Source organism: Mixophyes fleayi, chromosome 7 (assembly GCF_038048845.1).
Source record: "Mixophyes fleayi isolate aMixFle1 chromosome 7, aMixFle1.hap1, whole genome shotgun sequence".
NCBI classification, from domain to species: domain Eukaryota; kingdom Metazoa; phylum Chordata; class Amphibia; order Anura; family Limnodynastidae; genus Mixophyes; species Mixophyes fleayi.
The window spans coordinates 75,823,659-75,843,068 of NC_134408.1; the positions used below are offsets into that span (position 1 = coordinate 75,823,659).

Genomic DNA, 19,410 nt, shown 5'->3' on the forward strand with positions numbered 1-19,410 from the left:
GGAAGAAGCAGGGAATGACGAATGAATGAAATTCATGTTACCGGGTGGCAGCCGTGGGTGAGCGTCGTGTGACACACTGGAACAGTGAACTGAAATTGCAGAAGCAAAAGAGAGCTATGTCTTATGCACTTTGTGTGTTAGACACAAAGAACAGGGACATGATTGCAGGGTCAGGTGTCTTAAGTATCCTGTTTGAAGGGAAGGCACCCAATTACAGGAAAGAAGGGAGTTAATAAAAGGATCCAAGATGGAGGCTACCATCAAAAGAGGCGCGGCACTAGCACCAGCGGGAGGCCCTGCTCGGAGTAGGTAAGTATGCCTGGATATGACTGCGGGCCCAGCTTGTGACACAGTCATTAGCAGGCTTATGCAGAGGACTGCCATGAAAAATTATGTATGTGTGTGCATGTAACACAGGGAGGAATGTAACAGACTAAGTGTACTCTCTTTTTTTAGGAATGGTAAACTGCATTGCTGGTAAACCCTCCCACAATGAACAGACTAAAAGACCAGTTGCCTGAAGCCTGTGGTACTATATGCTTCTGATGCCATCTAAGCCGGGGGTATCCGAAAATGTATGTGTGATAGAAAAGCACAGAATAAGGCGATTCAGACAACACTACTTTAAAACAAGACTTTCTGATTTTGTTAAGGACCTGAAGACCCATGGCCCCTGTGCACTAGTCAGTTTTGCACTTGATGAAAGGAGCACCACACTTTGGCCTTCAATAAAAAAATGACAATATTGGCAGTGGGCTTGAGAAGATGCAAGTTTCATATTGTTCAGCCATCTGACTAATCAGTGTGTCACACGTGCAGGTCCTCAATGCTGATGCAAGTGAGGAAAGTCTTCCCCTGTTTAGCACTCTGAGCAAACACTGGGAGTACATATAGCAGATATTTTCTATCCACAGTTCTGGAATCAAGGTGCCCTTAATGCAATTGCACAAGTGGAGAGTATGAAAGAGGTCATGAGAAGGCTGGATGTAAAATGGATGGAAGAAAAAAATAAAAATGACACAGAAACTAGGGAAAACTCCAAGAGTGATATAGAGAGGAAAAACAAACTGAAGGCAAAAGGGAGAGAGTTGTAAAGCATTAAAATTGAGAGACACAGTATTGTGACAGGATGGACCTCCTATGCCACCCTGGCTGGGCTGGCCTGGCCACCGTCCCCTTTCATTATCCCAAATGCTCCCCTACTCTTGCAGTAGGAGGAGCTTTTACTGCTGCCACCACTAAGCTCCTTAGCAGCACCTGGGTAACTCTTACTGCTAGTGCACCCCTTTGCTGGTACCCCTGACCCATCGTCTTCCGATCAGGGTTGCTGTAGATGGTCCTCCTGGCCTATTTCACTGGCCAAAACTGCAGGGTAGCGGGCAGAGCATTAGTACCAGACACTGGGACCCAACCTCAGAACAGTCAGATAACGGATTAGATTGACTCTAATCTGTAGGTCATAGGAATTACAGCAGGCATCAAAGCGGTTTCCTTAAGCAGTGATGTTTATTAGCTCAGGAAGTCCTAAAAGGACAGTTACATACACTAGTTTGAGGTACTAGTGATACTCAGAAAGGTACAGATGGAATAATACATTTTTGTGTAACACAGGGCTCTTTAAATACAGTTTTGGGACACTAGCTTGGCAGGAGGTAACCCAGCCTCCTGCCCCTTTAACCAATCCAGATTGATTCATGCAGCCAGCATGTTAATCAGTAGGGAGGGGTTAACACCTTTTTACATTGAAGCTAGTGGAAGGGAGGAGTCTACTTCACCCCTGTCCATGAGCGGCCAGGGAGAGGGGGGCTCAGCCCACTCTCCTCCCTGGTGCCAGACTGTCTGAGGCGGGAGATTGATCTTTTAAATCTCCTGCCTAAAACTACTTCCAGGGCGTCTGCACCAAGGTCTGGCTCTCCCCCCTGGCCAAAAACAGTACCAGGGGGAAGGCAGCAAGATCCTGGTTCAGCAGTCCCTTCCCTCTCGCTACCTGAAGCTCTTTGAGCTCCAGTATGCGTCTCAATCTCCTGGGAACCCCAGGAGCCACTGCACTTCCTGGATCTAATAGAGGTGCGAGGAAAAATGAGTGGAGATTTGTACCGCAATTGCCACCAATGAGGCGGCATGATGTCCGTGCACCACATCGCCACAATTGAATTCCCTCCATTATATATTAAAAAAAATATTCTCACCTATCTGTTATTTCAGCTTTCACAATGCCACCCGCTGGATGAAAAAAAAAAAAGTAATATTTTTTAACTACCTGGCAGCAGAGCCCCCCAGGCAGACCCAGGCTCTGGTAATTTTTAACCGCCCCTGGTGCTGCACGCTGGTTGGCTAACGGTGCTGCAGTGCCTACACACATTGATATTGTATTCATTCATTTAACTGCATGTTTTACACTCTCCAGCGGCTAGAGCAGGGCTTTAACCCATACCATGCTGCGGTGCTGGGTATCCCTTTCCCAGTGCCGCAGCGCTTATGTAAAAAAACATTTAATTTAGATGAAACATTTAAACATTTGCTTAATTCACGCTCTGCCTAGTGCTGGTGATTTAATTCCTCCACCACTGGGTATTAACCCTCCTGGCTCTTGAGTTCATTTTAAGATGGCCGCCACACATACAAGAACCTGGCTACATGTATAGAACAGAGGGAGGGAGAAAACAGGTTTAAGAGGAAGGACTAAAGAAAGCAAAAACAGTACCATGGTACCACCGTCAAAGTCACTGCAGCTTTGTATCAGTTATTATAACCCTATTCAGACACCTGTGATCAGGTCTGGACTAGCAATCTGGCAAATGCCAGAAGGGCTGATGGCTATATGGGACGATCCACCTGGCTGCCCATCCTAGCTGTAGATTAATATGTAAACTATGTCTGGCAATTACACTGCAGTATTAGTTAGCAGCGGTCGTTCAGACACGATGCCAGTCAATAGTAACAGAGTTGCAGTCAGAAGTAAACACACTGGCTGATTGCTGTGTGAGACCCAGAGAACGGTGCTGGGGTCCCAGCTCTCAAGATGCAGCAGCAGCCGCCGCTGGTCCGGGATGAGGATGAAGAAGACTTGGAGCAGAGCGACTGAGGCAGCGGCCAAGAGTATCAGTTGGAAGCTGACTAACTGCCTGACTCTATCTCTGTTCACAGACTCCTACATACTACAACTATGGCATGACTCCAACTCCTGCATATTACTACGACTATGACCTGTCTGCATCCCTTAATATAAAATGGGGGTATTTTAATATAACGTGTGAGGGAAGCGGGGGAATGTTAATATAATGTGTGAGGGGGTAGATATGTTTATATAATGTGTGAGGGAAGGGAGTCGGGGGTCTTAGTACAACGTGGGTGGGTGGTAGGCTGTTTTTTAATGGAGTGTAGGTGGGGTAATCATTTAATGGGTGCTATTTTATTTGTGGGCTGATCGTGGGGCAATTTAATTTATTTGTGGGGCAACTTAATTTAAGAAGGAGTGATGGGACCTTTAATTTAATGTTGGGGTGGTTTGGGGCTATTGATTGAATGTGGGGCTGAGTTTGGGGAGGAGGGGTATTTATTAAATATGAATATGAATTATTTAATGCCTGGGATGCTTGTGAGAAATGGTTATATTTAGTAAATGTAAATGCTATTAATTTGTTACTGGGGTTCTTTGGAAAGAGGGAGGTTTATTTATTAAATGGGAATACTATTACCTTTAATTTTGAGGCTGGTGGAGGGAAATAGGTCTATTTATCAAATGTGAATGCTATGATTTTAATGTTGGGGCTGGAGGGGGGCCTAATTATTAAACGTGGGTTTTACTAATTTAATGCCAGGGATGGTTGGACTTTTTTAAATTTCATGTACCCATTTTTTCTCCAAATAGGTCCTCCAACATTCCAGGATCCAGACAAGCAGCAACTAAAAACACCAGCAGCCAAAGGTGGTGAAAGTGACAAGAACAGGTAGGAGAGAGCAGGACAGTCTGCCAACTGTCCTGAATCTGGGGCAGTCCCGAATTTGGGCGACTTTCTCTTCACACTGTACTGCTCATGAAGGCAGAGATGCATGCACCTAACCGTAATTGTGACTGGATCACTATTAAATAACTTTTGGTAAAAATGTATTTAAAGCAAATAGCGCAGGGCACTTATTTATTTAATTGCATTTGCACTTATTTTTTGATATTGTTTATATTGTGGGACACGTAATCGTTATTTCTGAGACCAGGGAGGAAATTCGTCTCTTGTCTAACCTTGCTATAGGATATGCCTATTTCTGATGCATATATCGGATACAATGAGCCTAGGTTTACCAAGCCTTTGGTGTATTGTGGTTTGAGAAACTGGCTTGTTGTTGGTCCTTTTGTTGTTCTGTGTGAATATGAATTCTGAACGGTCTGATGAAAGGCCACGTGTTAATTAGATCTTTTGATGTGTGAGGTTTAACTTGGAGACAGGAAGGTTTAATTTAAAACGTGCTGCCACATTTCCTGCATCTCAAAGATGCAGGAAATCACAGCAAGTTTTTTAAGAATTTCATAGCTAAGTATAAATACTAGTGGTTTTGCAATGCGTGTAAATCAATGTTTGTGTGAATAGAGTATATCCTGATTCTAAAAATAGACTTTTTCTAAACTGTATAAAAGATGAGCTCTATGAGCATGTAATCATTCTTCTGACTTCATCTGACCTGACCACCCTGGTACCTTCAACTAGAGTGAGAGAAAATAAACCATTTTGCTTCAAAGACCTGCTTGGAAACATCTTCAATATCGCTGTATTCCTGTGATCTACAGATTAGACCCAAATCGAATCCGTTCTCCGGCTGTGTCTGAGGTTTGGACCCAAGCTTTCCCAGTACCACCGCTCTGCCTGCTACCCATGCAGCCTGGTCCATGTGATAGGCCAAGGGGGATCCATTCGCAGCAACCCGGATCCATAGTAAGAGGTCCGGAGTTACCAGTCCAGGTACATCAGCAACGAGGTACACTAGCAGCGTCAGTGACCCAGAAGGAATGTGGTTCTGAGTGCCATAGAAGGAGCTCAGTGGTGGCAGCATTATAAGCCCCTACTACTGCGGCAAGAGGGCGTTTTTGGGATAACGAAAGGGAACGGTGGCAAAGTAAGCCCAGCCGGTTCCCAGCAACAACAGGCAGGGTGGCATAGGCGGTCCATCCTATCACAGTAATAAACACAGTATTGCCTGTATATTTGTCTAAATTTTATCTAAAATGATAACCATGTTACATAATAGGGGCCCCTCTGTCTTAAATACCCTGGGACCCCTAGACTTAATCCAGCTCTGATTAGGGGAAGGGAACTGATAGCTGCTCCCGGTCCCTGTACAGGACACAGGCAGAGCAAGCCAAGGAGCTCTAAGTCATACTTACCAACTTTTAAAGACAGCCGTCCGGGAGGGGGTCCGTTGAGGGGGCGTGGCCACACGGGGATGCGCCGTTTGGCTCCGCCCCCTGTCAATCATGAGACATTCTGGCCAATCGCAGCAGGGGGCGGGACCACGATGCCGCGGTTAGCCCCGCCCCCACCATCTACAACAACGGGGAGACGCTGGATCCGGGATTTTTGCCTGCTCTCTCGGGAGTCCGGGAGAACTGAGAAAAATTCGGGAGTCTCCCGGACATTCCGGGAGAGTAGGCAACTATGCTCTAAGTCTCACAAGATTTGGTAATCTTGTTAGACTAAGAACTTCCCTGCTCACTCTACAGGATGATCTTATCCTGATGGATGTCAGCAGCACCAGAGGCATAGATAAGTATAGTGGACTGGGGGTGCCATAATGTGGCTGGGAGGGTGTGATAAATGTAATGTTTTATTATAATGTATGTATTAACGACCCATGTTGACCACACTTCAAAGGTGGGCCTATGTGCTTTAAATGCCAGGGCTGATTTTTAGTCCCAGTCCGGCCCTGCCTGTGATTAACTACACTCTGAATTAACTCCATTGGTTGTTGAGAACATTTTTAGAAAGAGCACCATTACAATGAAAAAGAGAACTGTGACTAAAACAGAGTTGTTGTACTTATAAGCAATGGCACCTGCTGTTCAAAACTGTCAATTACAACTCCATGAAAAAAAAGTTTCTTCCCTCATCTACTCCCTTCTCCCTGTGATTTCCTCAAATAAAGTTCAAACCCCCTCTGGCACCCGTGCCTTTGCAGTATGATTTGTGCCCCAGACCTGAGAACTGAGATCTAAAATCATACAAAAAAGAAGTTTATTGAGCCTAGTTACAGAAACAAAAATTAGATTGTGTCTTTTGGCGGTGACTGTGGATCCAAAGAGAAATAAAGGTAAGCTCATTTTAACTGAGAGAAAGATATTCAAGTAAAAAAATAATCATGGCAGTAAATGTACAGCCAATGCCATAGACTGCTCATGCACACCACTATGTAACCTCACTACTGAATAATCAGATCTGTGTAAGATTTGGCTACATACACAGTATGGCTAGAAACAGAAAGTGAAGTGGGTGAGTTTGGTAGTGATGGCTGGAACTCATGGAATTTTGCAAATGAAGCAGGTATCAGAAAAAACAAGAATCAGTGTAAAACTATTCTTCAGAATGACATGTATGTTATTGCATGTTGAATATAATGACAAAACAATAATTAACAATAATGATGATAGTTTCTTAGTAAAAATCATTTATATAGTGCCAGCAAATTCCATAGGGCTTTACAATTGGGAACAAACACAGTAATAAAACAATACTGGGTAAAACAGAGAGACAAAGAGGTAAGAGGGCCCTGCTCGCAAGCTTACAATCTATGGGGCAATGGGAGTTTGATACATGAGGTTAAGTGCTACATACTGCATATTATTGTCCAGGCAGAATGCAATGGTAAAATTGATTAGTGGGCTATATAATCCAGTCACAGAACAATGGGGGTCAGAGGGTTGTTGTCTTTTGTGAATTGTGTAAAGAGTGTTAATTTAGGTAGCCTAGTGAGGCTAAGAGGGTGGTTGAGGAATATTATAAGCTAGCCGGAAGAGATGGATTTTCAGAGAACGCTTGAATGTTTGAAGACAAGAGGAAAGTTTTATTGTGCAAAGGACGGAATTTCACAAAGTGGGTGTAGCCCAAAAAACCCACCGTGGAATGGGAGCATGTAATGAGATTGGGTAAATCTTATGCAGAACAGAGGTGTCAAGTTGGGAGATATTTTGAGACAAATAAGGAGATGTATGTCGGTGCAGTTTTGTTGATGGCCTTGTATGTTAGTATAAGTATTTTATATTGGATTCAGTAAAAGACAGGCAACCATAGTATGTAAAAAAGATCATTGGGACAAGAGTCTAATTCAGAAAACACCAGTAAGGAGGGAATTGCAATTGTCAATGCGGGAGATGATGAGTGCATAAATTAAAGGAATCGCAGGCGCAGCAATAGCGCTGAAGAGGGATAAGGAACGATGGTCGCTAGGCGGGGGGAAGGAAGCTCATTATACATAGTTTTTCAGTCTTGCAAGGACTCTGAACAACCCTCTGGACCTCCAAGGATTTTAAATTAACAGAGTATGACCTGGATGCTCTAGGGCATCAGCCCTGAGGCTGGTAAATATGAATTCAAAAATTCAAAAGAAAGATAAAGACATTTTAAATGATGATCTCATGAAAAAAAAATGAAAATCATTAATTATATTTTGATTAATTTAACATTGTGTGTCTTTTTAATGCTACAAAGTAAATAGATTAAAATATGTAAAATAAGGAAACTATGAAGTATGAACTAAAGTATAAATTAGAAATGCTCAGGCTCGGTTAACCGAGAACAGAACACACCCAAACTTAGCAGATCCGAGCGCCGAGCCAAGCCGGCTCGTTACTTTCGCGTGCCCTCGGAATTGTAAACGAGGCAAAACATCATTGTTACATCATGGGATCTCGGATGTGGGATCTCGCGAGTTTTGGATTCTATAAGTACCACCCTCTATGGCGATTCAGCGCCATTTCACAGAGGGACACAGAAGGGGTAGAACAGTACTTGGCAGTCTCTAGTGCAGTTGGGCAGTGTGATAAGTAGAAAAGAAAGAGGAGGGGTAGCAGTGTTCTTCGAAGTCTCCAGTGACATTCTGGAGAGCTCCATTGCTAATTGTCATTGCTGAAATAGAAATAATAGGTCTGGCAGGCTTGGTCTTCTAAAGCTGCAGTCTTTGTTTGAAAGTGTATGAAAATAATATTGTGACCTGTGAGGTGGTCAAAATTGACTGCAAATGACTTAAAATTAGTGTTATTGAGGTTAATAATAATGTAGGGGGGGAAAAAGCAAAAATATGTGATTTTAGCAAAAACAAATAGGGATTTTAGAAAAAATAAATCCGGGATCCAAAACCAAAACCAAAACACGCAAGGGCGGTTTTTTGCCAAAACCAAGAAACAAAGTTAATCCAGATCCAAAACCAAAACCAGAACACAGGGGTCAGTGAACATCTCTAGTGTGAATGTTAGTGGAATTAATATTGCACTCAGATAGCAACTGTTAAGCAGAGATACTTGCAAGTTAATCATACTTGCCTACTCTCATGGAATTCCTGGGAGGCTCCCGAATTTCGGAGAGTCCTCCCGGAAGAGCAAACTGCCCGGCTTCCCCGAAATTCACTGTATTGAATGGCGGGGCTTAATTGCGTCATTAAGCCCTGTCCCCGCTATTAAATGCCATGTATTTCGGCATTTTATATTGGGGGCGGGGCTATGGTGACACGAAAACGTCACCACGCCCCCTCTCCTACCCCCCCCCCCCCTGTCACATGACGTCTTCCCTGGGAGATGTATTGTAAATTTTGATATGTATGAAGTTAATGTCTGTAAAATTACTATGTAAGGTGGGACAAGGCAGGGGCACAATTGCTTAGTTTGAGGACATAATTTGGACTTTTTGGACTTTTTTATGAGACAATGTTCACATTGATCTACTTCATGCATAAACCAGCATGCTGATGGTAATAACAATTGCACCAGCGGCTGGTGCATCATCTCACAGGGTAAGTTTCACCGAAAAGCTGACGCCATGCTCAACGCAGTGGCCGGTGCATCATCTGACAGGGGAAGGTCCAACTCAGCATCAAGTGACATTAAACGGGCTATTTACAAGAATGCTTCTCTATTGCAGTTGAATGACTACATAGGCCATGAGATTGAGACCAACAACATTGTAGTGTTCAAGAGATCGAAAAATCTCAAAGAGAGATTAGCTCCAAGCCTATTTAAGAATCACACTATGTTAGTTTGTACCCCTAAACCGGTAGAATATGCCAATAGGTGGCTAAGTAGATCGAGTGGTTTTTACAAATGTGGAAAACTCAAATGTATAACCTGTGAATTTGCTGACCACAAAAGCACTGAATTTATTTCTTTTGTATCTGGGGAGAGATTCCCTTTAAAGAAAACTTTAGATTGTCAATCCACCTATGTCATTTATCTAATCAATTGTGTTTTTGGTGTCCAATATATATGCCGTACGATTAGATCAGTAGGGGTGCGTTTTTTGGAGCACCGGCGGAATATATTGAATAAGGTCAAAACCCACAGTTTGTCTACTCATGTTAACATTTGTCAGGGTGGAAATCTTTCTGGTCTAAAAATTAGAGTTATAGAACAAATCAACAAGACTAAGAGAGGAGGTGATAGATTCAAGTTGCTCTGCAAATATGAGGCTTTTTGGATCTTCAAACTAATGACCTTGGCTGCCCAAGGACTAAATGACAGTATAGAGCTTAACAATCTTTAATAATGTTATAATTTTCTATTTGATTTTGAAAGTTACTGTGTTTTCTATATATTTAATTAATAATATTTCTGCCTGAATACACTGATGAGCTTTTGATGAACCTCTATATATATATATGTTTACATGAATGTCTTACGTTAGGATACGTTACCTTGTATTGCATGTGATTATTAGACATTATTTTCAGCTTGAGTTTCTTAGTAAATATAACAATCATTTACTTACTTTTAGAATAGTAAACCTATTGTTATTGGGTTTTTATTTTACCCTTTATCTATACCTTTCCTTAGTTTTTTATAAGAGTAGGGTTGTTTAAACATTAAGTATTTGAATGTTAATTGCTGTGTGTCTGTTTTAAATACAAGTGAACAGGATGCGATTTGAAATAGGTAGTTCATCAACATGGACATTGGCTTTCTTACAGTCCAGGAATCAATGGCATTCTGCATTTACTAATTACTACATCTGTTTCCAGCACGTAGTTCTATTGTTATATCTGTATTTTAAGACTGGGTTAAAGATTATCTCAGTAGCGCACAATGAATATTACCATCCGAATGGTTCGTCACCACAACAAACCAAGTGCCGAGCTTTACACTAATTGTTTGTGTTCTTAATCACATTCATACCAGTCGGATAGTTCAGTAATCAATGGGATTCTGCATTTATTAATTACTACATCTGAATCCAACATGAAGTTCTATTGTTATATCTGTATTATAAGACTGGGGTTAAAGACCATTTCAGTAGCGTGCAATTAATATCACCATCTGAATGATTCGTGGCCAGAACAAGGCAAATGCGGAGCTTTACACAAATTGATTGTTTTCTAAATCCCATTAATACCAGTCGGATTGTTCATTAGCATCATGGGATCAGGTGCACACAGCAATTTGCATTTCTATGAATGACTGTAGACTCTCATTGGTGAATCTAAATCACGTGACCGCCGGAAGATTGATTGGTTGAATCACATCATGTGATTGGATCACGGCACTATTTCACAACCCTCACTCAGCCCTATTAAGAGTGCCTCTGATGAAACGGCGTACTTGCCGAGAAACGCATCAGGCGATTAGAGCTTAGCGCTTTATTCCTTGCAAGTATTTTGACCATTTTTCTATACCCCGGCGTTGGATTCTTTATTTTTCCTATCTACACAGATCCGGATGCTCGTGGGGAGACTTAAGAAATCGGCAGTTGTATACCAGCGGTTCATCACACAGGTTGGAGTAAAGTTGAACTGTACATTTCTTTTATACAAAGATTGACACTTCTCCGTTATACCGTGTTTATTCAAATCTTAAGTGGATATGCACACACAGCTGCGCGCATTATCAACAAAGCCAGTGTATTGCTAGCTGGTAATTGACTATCCATCTTCATTACGCTTGATTTCAATACTGTGTGTAGTCTCGGATCTTCCCTGCATTAACCATTCTAAATGTTTGGACTGTGTATTCATTATCATTATTAATGGTCACTCTACTTCATTGTTTTTTTTTATATATATGTGCATTTGTTTGCATTCATAATCATTCATTGGATTGCAGGTGAAGTTGCACCGGAGAGCCAATGCTACGTCCAGCGCAGCTAGCAGTGCATAATCTACGGCTGACTCCATTTCCAGCGCGGCCAAAAGGACATTCATTGCATCGCAAGGGTATGGTGAAATTAATAGTAACGTTGTGTAAAATTGTAATGTACAATTGATGATAATTATGATGTAGGTAACACAGATGTTTAGGTTAGGGATGTTTATAAGGATCGAGAGGGCGTGGGTTACAGTTCAGGTGACGATAGTTCATCTGAGTCGGACAGCGAGCTAATATATAAGTCGTTGAAGGAGCAGCAGAGCGTAGTAAGGGGTAATAGGAGAAAAAAGAAGCTAGTCGGCCCCAGGATGCATGCAGTAAGGAAGAGGCTTGTGCATGTGGAGTCGCAGAAAGAAAGTTTGTTCAAACAGGGAAGCGTAGCTGTCGGCTGTGAGTTGGGAGCAGTGGCAGGACATTTGCCAAAACACACCAGGAAGGAAATTAAGAAGGGTAATTTTGCTGATCTATTTACATTAACCGAGGTGGGACTCAAGGAAAAAGAGAGGGAGCAGCGCATGCAGATTCGTACAAAACTATAGATAATTGGCTGAGCTGTTTGTTGTTACATGGGGTCATTCCCAGGCAGTGCGATGTGTATGCTAAAGTAACAAACTTTATTCATTCAGTTTACAGAGAATACGGGGGATCAGTATGGTGGAGATATGCTGAGGCTTTTAGATTGAAATCACAAAGACCCATAAGTTTCAGAGTACGGGATACATATTTGGCTAAGATCACAGAGTGGTGCATCAGTGGAAAGGAATGGTGCAGTGATAAGGTTTGGAGCAGGGAGGCCATAAAGGTGAGCAGGATGCTAGAGTGGCTGGATAGTTATCCAAAAAGGGAAGAGGCCGAGTTGTTGCAGGCAGATTTTTTTATGGAAGGTTTTAGGATTTCTATTACAGCAAGCATTCCCCCGGGTTTGGGGGTGGAGGTGGGTCACAGGAATTTGAAGTCAATTAACATGCAATGTGCAATAGTCAGGGATAATATTGTCAAGGATCTGATGTTGCACCGAATGGCTGGCCCATTCCAGGAGCCTTCCATTTAGAATTTAGTCATTTCGCCTCTGGGGCTGGTTCCTAAGAAGGCAGCAGAATTTTTTAGGCTGATTCAGCACTTATCTTACCTGGTAGGGGCATCGGTTAGCGATGCTCTGTACAGGGAGAAGTGTTCGGTCCAATATCAATCCTTTGTCAGGGCTGTAAAAATGGTTAAGAAGCATGGAAAAGGGGCCCTTATGGCAAAACATAGTCTGCCTTTCGAATGTTGCCGCTGCACCCTGACAGCTTTAGATTGATGGGTTTTTCAGTCTGATGGGTATTATTTCATAGACAAGTGTTTGCCTATGGAATTTTCAGTATCATGTGCATTTTTCAAAGCCTTTATCTTCTTTTTGCAGTGGAGTTTTGAATCAAGCACAGGGTGCAAATAAGTGGTGCATTTCCTTGATTTTTTGGTGGCAGGGCGAATGGAGTCAGATCAGTGTAAGAATTGGCTGTGTGAGTTGGAGAATGTGATTAAGTATTTTGAGTATTGGAGCTGTAAGCTCAGACATGTCAGAGGCAGGCATTGATAGCGTAAGAAATAAAGTGAAACATGCTATTGCCAAGTTTATTACCACCCGTGGCAGCAGTAGAAGCAAAAATCGGGGTTCAATTGTGCAGGTTTTTAGAGGAGAGATGGGATGCACCTTTAAGTTGTTGCACTTGATATGTTTACCAATGTGCAGGAGGCGCTTAGGAGGCTGTTTTTACCGGAGGTCGTAGCGGTGGTGGGCTTCGGTCCCCATGGACAGGGTTATGAGGACCTTGCTTGGTGTGAAAGCGGCGAGCAAGGCATAGAAGGGGGGAGGCCAGCAGGGCCCGGGCAGTATCACCCTGGGAAGACGTCACACGCCTGGTTCCAGCTTCATCGTGCCAGGTTTCAGAAAATTGGAGTGTGACTTATGCCTACGGGGCTGGTCTCCGGAGGACGTTGTTGCGGTGCCTACATGGTGGGCAGAACACGCCCTATTTTTCTAGAGAGGGCACCAGGCAGTATCACCCTGGATAGACGGCCACATGCCTGGTTCCAGCTTCAACGGTTGGGCCAATACGGGCGGAGTGCCAGGTTCCAGCAATTGGAGGGTGATATATGCCAAGGGGCTGGTCTCAAGAGGACGTTGTTGCGGTGCCTACTTGGTAGGCAGAACACGCCCTATTTTTCCAGATGGAACTGGAAAAAGGCGATAAATTTTATTAGCCTTGCACGCCGATTGTCTGCCAAATACAAGTTTGGAAGTGTTAAATAAAGTTGTGACCAAAATAATTTTGCCAAATACTTGTCTCAGAGTCTTTCTTTATTAGCTCACTGCGTGGGATGCCGGTTGGTCGGCCTATATCCATTTAAGTTTCTGCAGTGTCTTGTGCACATTCTGAAAATGTTTTAGATGTATGCTACATGATTTCAATATAGAGTTGATGTGGAGAACAATGGATAGTTTAAGTCAAGGTTCACATCTAGGCAGCAAGGGTGAGATTTATGGTCATGCTGTCAACAGAAATAGAATGATAAGGTAGGTAATTTCTGTTGGGAGGTGGGAATATTATTAACTCTGTTTTTGAAGGATTGACTTTGAGTTGGCGAGAGGATATAAGGAAGAGGAAGGAGCAAAGCATGAAAAGGCTAGGGATAAGCCTGAGAATATGAACTGAAAGTATGACTGAGGAAGAAGGATAATGAGAGGTTAGAGGTAAGGTTATTGTGATAAAAGATAAGATGAATGGAAGAAGAGAAGGGAGAGATTGCAGGAGAGAAAAGTGGTAGAAAATAACAGCAGGGAAATGTAAAAATAGTTAAGACAGTAGTGATTAGGAATAAAACATGTTAATTTTATTAGGTCATACCTGATAATGCATGACAATATGCATAACATAGTTAAATACTTCTTCTGCTATCCGTCCCTCTGGTTTCCATGGAAGCAGTACATATTGAATTCCGAGAAGAGGCACAAGGATGAGAGTTGCTCTCACAGCTTTCATGTACAGATTTGATTCGGCTTGATGTGTAACTTTCAGTTTTGTTATTAGAACGCGTACAATATTCAGCAGAAAAAACAGGTTCACCTTTAAATAAATACACCATCAAAAACCATAAACATCAAAGATAACACTTACATGCCACTATAGTAATTACTGTGTTATAACAAACAGCTGCATACAATTATGTAAAGTATTTACATTTAACAGTATGTTTATTCTAACTATGGAATGAGTAAACTGCAGTTCACCAATCTGTTCACTATTTTATTCATTTAAGGCAGCACATCACAAAAGACGGCCAACATGTGCTCATCCGAGCTGGTTTATTATAACAATCGACAATAGAACGTTTTGGGGTCATAATAAATCATTATACACATAAGAGAAGAGATGAAATGTTAACAGAGAGCACTGCAGTGAGGCAACCTTCCATTTAAGAGCCCCACCTACTTTAAATCAAGGTATTGATGATTTAAACCAATATATTATTTAAGGGTTATACATACACTAATCAGTTGTCAAAAATCTCAGTGAATAATGCATTCATTTCTCACCAGAGCCAGATTGAGACTCCATGGGACCTTAGGCAAAATACTGGCATACCCCCTTCCCCCATCTTCTACAGGCATGGGATGGGCAAGTATAATTTTAGCTTTGTGGGACATAGTTTTTGTCTGCTTCGCAGCTGCCAGGTGCACCATGCAGTCTAACGTTTACTGGCTAGCACACTGATTGGTGGATGGCGCATGGTGTGAAGTCTCCACACCCCGATTTGTGAAAAGTGTTGTGGGGAAGTCAGGGTTTTTTATGTAATGCTGGAGGACGGAGGCTCCTAATACAGAGCCGTACATTGTAGGAGGAGGGAGGCTCCTAATACAGAGCCCTACATTGTAGGAGGGGGAGGGAGGGCTCTTAATCTAATGCTGTGGGAAGGGCTCCTAATGTAATGTTGGGCGGAAGTCTCTTAATGCAATGTTGGGGGGAGGGAGAGCTCTTAATATAATGTTGACAAGGATTGAGGGCTTAATGTAAATGATGGGGGGAGGGCTCTTAATGTAATGGTGGGGAAGTGAGAGCTCTTAAAGTAATGTTGAGGAAAGGATACTTAATGTAATAGGTGCATCGGCTATTAATTTACTGGTGAAGGAATATAAATTTATTGGTAGGGTGATGGTGGTGGAAATTTATTTGATAGCAAGCTATTTAATTTAATGTCAGATGTTGGTGCCCATTGATTTAAGGTGGGGTGATGGGACTATTTAATGCTCGGGTGGTTTGGAGGATACTAAATGAATGTGGGTAAGAGTTTGGGTAGAATAAGGGCTATCTATTAAAAGTCAAAACTGAGGGCAAGATGAGGGGAAATAGATCTTTATATACATTAGGAATGCTATTAGTTTAATGTTGGTGCTGCTTGTGGGGTCAACTGTCTAAATATTAAATAAGAATTCTATTAATCTAATGTTGGGACTGGTTTGCGGGTAGGGAGGCCTAATTATTAAACATGGTTGCTATTGATTTTATGTTGGAGCTGGTTAGACAGTGTAATGTTGGAGCTGGTTAGACAGGGGGCTATTCATGTAATGTAGAAACTGGCGGGGCTATTAGTTTAGCATGCAGTCTCTTAAATTAAATTAAAGCTATTAAATCATTGTGGAGCTATGAATGCTGTTTGGGCATTATGAGGGCTATTAATATATTGTTTGGGCTAATAACACAATGTGGGTTGTCTGTATAAAATGTGGAAGCTAATAATTTAACTGCGAGGCTAAGTGGGGATGTTCAATCTGCCCGGCTGCACAACACAACAATGACATCTGTCTATCCGACACCAGTCAAGTGAAGGTGTGACCTCACAACACACTCGTTTTCCCACCACCGTTGTATAGTGAGTTGAGGAAAGAGCGCTCTGCAATCAATCTGTGCGACAGACAGTCTGCATTTTTCATAGGATGTCACCAGTTCTCAAGGAGTCTGTAAATTTAATTGGGCATGTGGAGAAGTTTGAGGGTCTGGCATTTGTGAAGTCTAATGGGCAGGTAAATGGCATGTAAGGAACATGTATTCAGGTCTGGGTGGCATGTGGGCAGATCTGATGACCATATAATGGACATGTGGGGAGGTACTATGACATATGTGAAGGTCTGATGGAGGGGACAGCCCCTGCAGGGAACAGCTGTCTGAATCACATCTCCATAAGTGATTGGCTAGATCCAGGTCACATGGTACACCATGCTGGAGATCTTTATGTTCCTGTGCTGTCACTGAGTAAATGATAAGAAGGGGGTAATATGAATGCGAGGGTGGGTGTGTGTGTGTTCAGAGGGGGGGTCCTATATGTGTGTGTGTGTTCAGAGGGGGGGTCCTATATGTGTGTGTGTGTTCAGAGGGGGGGTCCTATATGTGTGTGTGTGTTCAGAGGGGGGGTCCTATATGTGTGTGTGTGGTGTATCCACAGAGGGGCCATATATATATGTGTGTGTGGTGTGTCCAGAGGGAGGGCCATATATGGTGTGTGTGTGGTGTGTCCAGAGGCGTGGCCCTATATGTGTGTCTAGTATGTCCAGAGGGGGACCCTATATGTATGTATGCTGTGTCCACACACACACATATATATATAGGGCTCCCCTCTGCCCACACCACGCACACACATACAGCGGGTGAAATAAGTATTGAACACCATCATTTTTCTCAGTAAATATATATTTAATGTGGCTATTTTAATGAAATTTATACCAAATATATCAGCAACAACCCTTGAAATCCACACATGCAAAGAAATCAAACCATAGATGTCCATAAATTAAGTTTTGTGCAATAATGTGAAATGACACAGGGAAAAAGTATTAAACAAACTTCCTGAAATTTATTTAATACTTTGCACAAAAGCCTTTGTTGGTAATGACAGTTTCAAGATGTCTCATGTATGGAGAAACTAGTCGCATGCATTGCTCAGGTGTGATTTTGCCCCTTTCTTCAATGCGAATAGTCTTCAAATCTTGAAGGTTCCGTGGGCTTCTTCTAAGAACTCTGATCTTTAGTTCTCTCCATAGATTTTCAATTTAATTCAAGTCAGGTGATTGGCTGGGCCATTCTAGCAGCTTTATTTTCTTTATATGAAACCAATTAAGAGTGTCCTTGGCTGTGTGTTTGGGTTCATTGTCTTGCTGAAATGTCCATCCTTGTTTCATCTTCAGCATTCCGGGAAATCGCAGCCGATATTTATCAAGAATGTCTCTGTACATTTTTTCATTCATCCTTCCTTCAATGATATGCAGTATGCCAGTACCATGTGCAGAAAAACAGCCCCACACCATGATGTTCCCAGCTCCAAATTTCACTTTTGGTATGGTGTTTTTGGGGTGATGTGCTATTTCTCCTCCAAACATGGTGTGTAATATGGCATCCAAAGAGTTCAATTGTGCTCTCATCTGACCACACTATATTCTCCCAGTACTTCACAGCCTTGTCCAAATGTTGTGCAGCAAACTTTAAACGAGCTTCAACATATTTTTTCTTCAGCACAGGAGTCTTGCGTGCATACAAGCCATGGCGGTTGAGTGCATTACTTATGGTTTTCTTTGAAACAATTATACCTGCTAATTCCAGGTTTTTCTGAAGCTCTCAAAAAGTGGTCATTGGTTCTTGGACAACTCTTCTGATAATATTTTTCCCTCCTCTGTCAGAAATCTTGCGAGGTACACCTGGTCGTGGCCGGTTTATGGTGAAATGATGTTCTTTCCACTTCCGGATTATGGTCCCAATAGTGCTCACTGGAACATTCAGCAGTTTAGAGATCCTTCTGTAACCAATGCCATCAGTATTTTTTGCAACAATTAGGTAACGAAGGTCTTGAGAGAGCTATTTGCTTTTACCCATCATGAGATGTTTCTTGTGTGACACCTCCGTAATGAGACAGCTTTTTATAGGCCATCAGCTGTGGTTGAACCAGTTGGCAGGATTGCTTTCTAATTTCTGATAGATTTCAGCTGGTGTCTTGGCTTTCCATTACTTTTTGCACCTCCCTTTCTTCAGGTGTTCAGTACTTTTTCCCTGTGTTATTTCACATTATTACACAAAGCTTAAATTATGGACATTTATGGTTTGATTTCTTTGCATGTGTGGATTGCAAGGGTTGGTGTAAATTTCATTAAAATAGCCATATTAAATATATATTTACTCAGAAAAATGTTGATGTGTTCAATACTTATTTCACCCACTGTATGTGTGTGTGTGGTGCAGGCAGAGGGGGCCCTATATATATATATATATATATATGTATGTATGTGTGTGGCATGTGAGCAGAGGTCAGGCCCTATATATGTGTCTGTGTGGCATGTTGGCCGAGGGGGCTCTATATTTGTGTAGCATGTGGGGGCCCTATATGTGTGTGTGTGTGGCATGTGGGCAGAGGGGGGCCCTATACGTGTGTATGTGGCATGTGGGCAGAGGAATTTAATATTCCCATTCACAATAATAGAGTTTATGGAAAGTGACATCTAATCACTTCCTGATTGTTCATTGCGTTTCTAAATTGTCATCGTGCAGCTATTGCTGTAAGATAATTACGGCCTGATTATGCAACAGGATGACTTGGCTGCAGCCTAGGGCGCTGATCTTTAGGGGGGCGGGAGGAGGTGCAAAAATTTTGGGGGTGGAAAATTGTGACACTATCCACCTGGATGGGGGTTGGTGAGGGAATGGGTGTTGAGGGGGTGAGGCAGCAGGGAGGGGGGGCCCTGCCTACTTCATTTGTACTGGGCCCCACAATTTCTGATGGCAGCCCTGACATTCAGTAAGAAACAGAGCTGGATCACCAACTAGGCTACCAATACTCCAGCCAAAGGCCACATGACCCACAGTTAGCAAATACCAGAACTAAACTAATTAATTTAAATTATTTTTTAGCATACATACCAATAAAGCAGCACAAATGGGTCCATGAATGATATAGAGCAAATGGGTGTCTGAGCCAATCCAGCAGCTAAATTAAAAAACGAAAGTGACATATTAACTATTTGCAATAACTTATGCAAAATAGTGAGAAATGTGAAA

At 42.3% G+C, this 19,410-nt stretch overlaps 1 protein-coding gene across 1 annotated transcript in view; it reads right to left on the reverse strand.

Moving 5' to 3' along the window:
* Positions 1-19,410, reverse strand: part of CALCRL (calcitonin receptor like receptor) — a 303,255-nt gene that overhangs the window by 49,571 nt on the left and 234,274 nt on the right. The window contains exons 10-11 of the mRNA XM_075179990.1: positions 19,273-19,339; positions 14,221-14,439 (exon numbers count right to left, since the gene is read on the reverse strand). Of these exons, the coding sequence (XP_075036091.1) occupies positions 14,221-14,439; positions 19,273-19,339 (286 nt within the window). The remainder of the gene's footprint in view (positions 1-14,220; positions 14,440-19,272; positions 19,340-19,410) is intronic.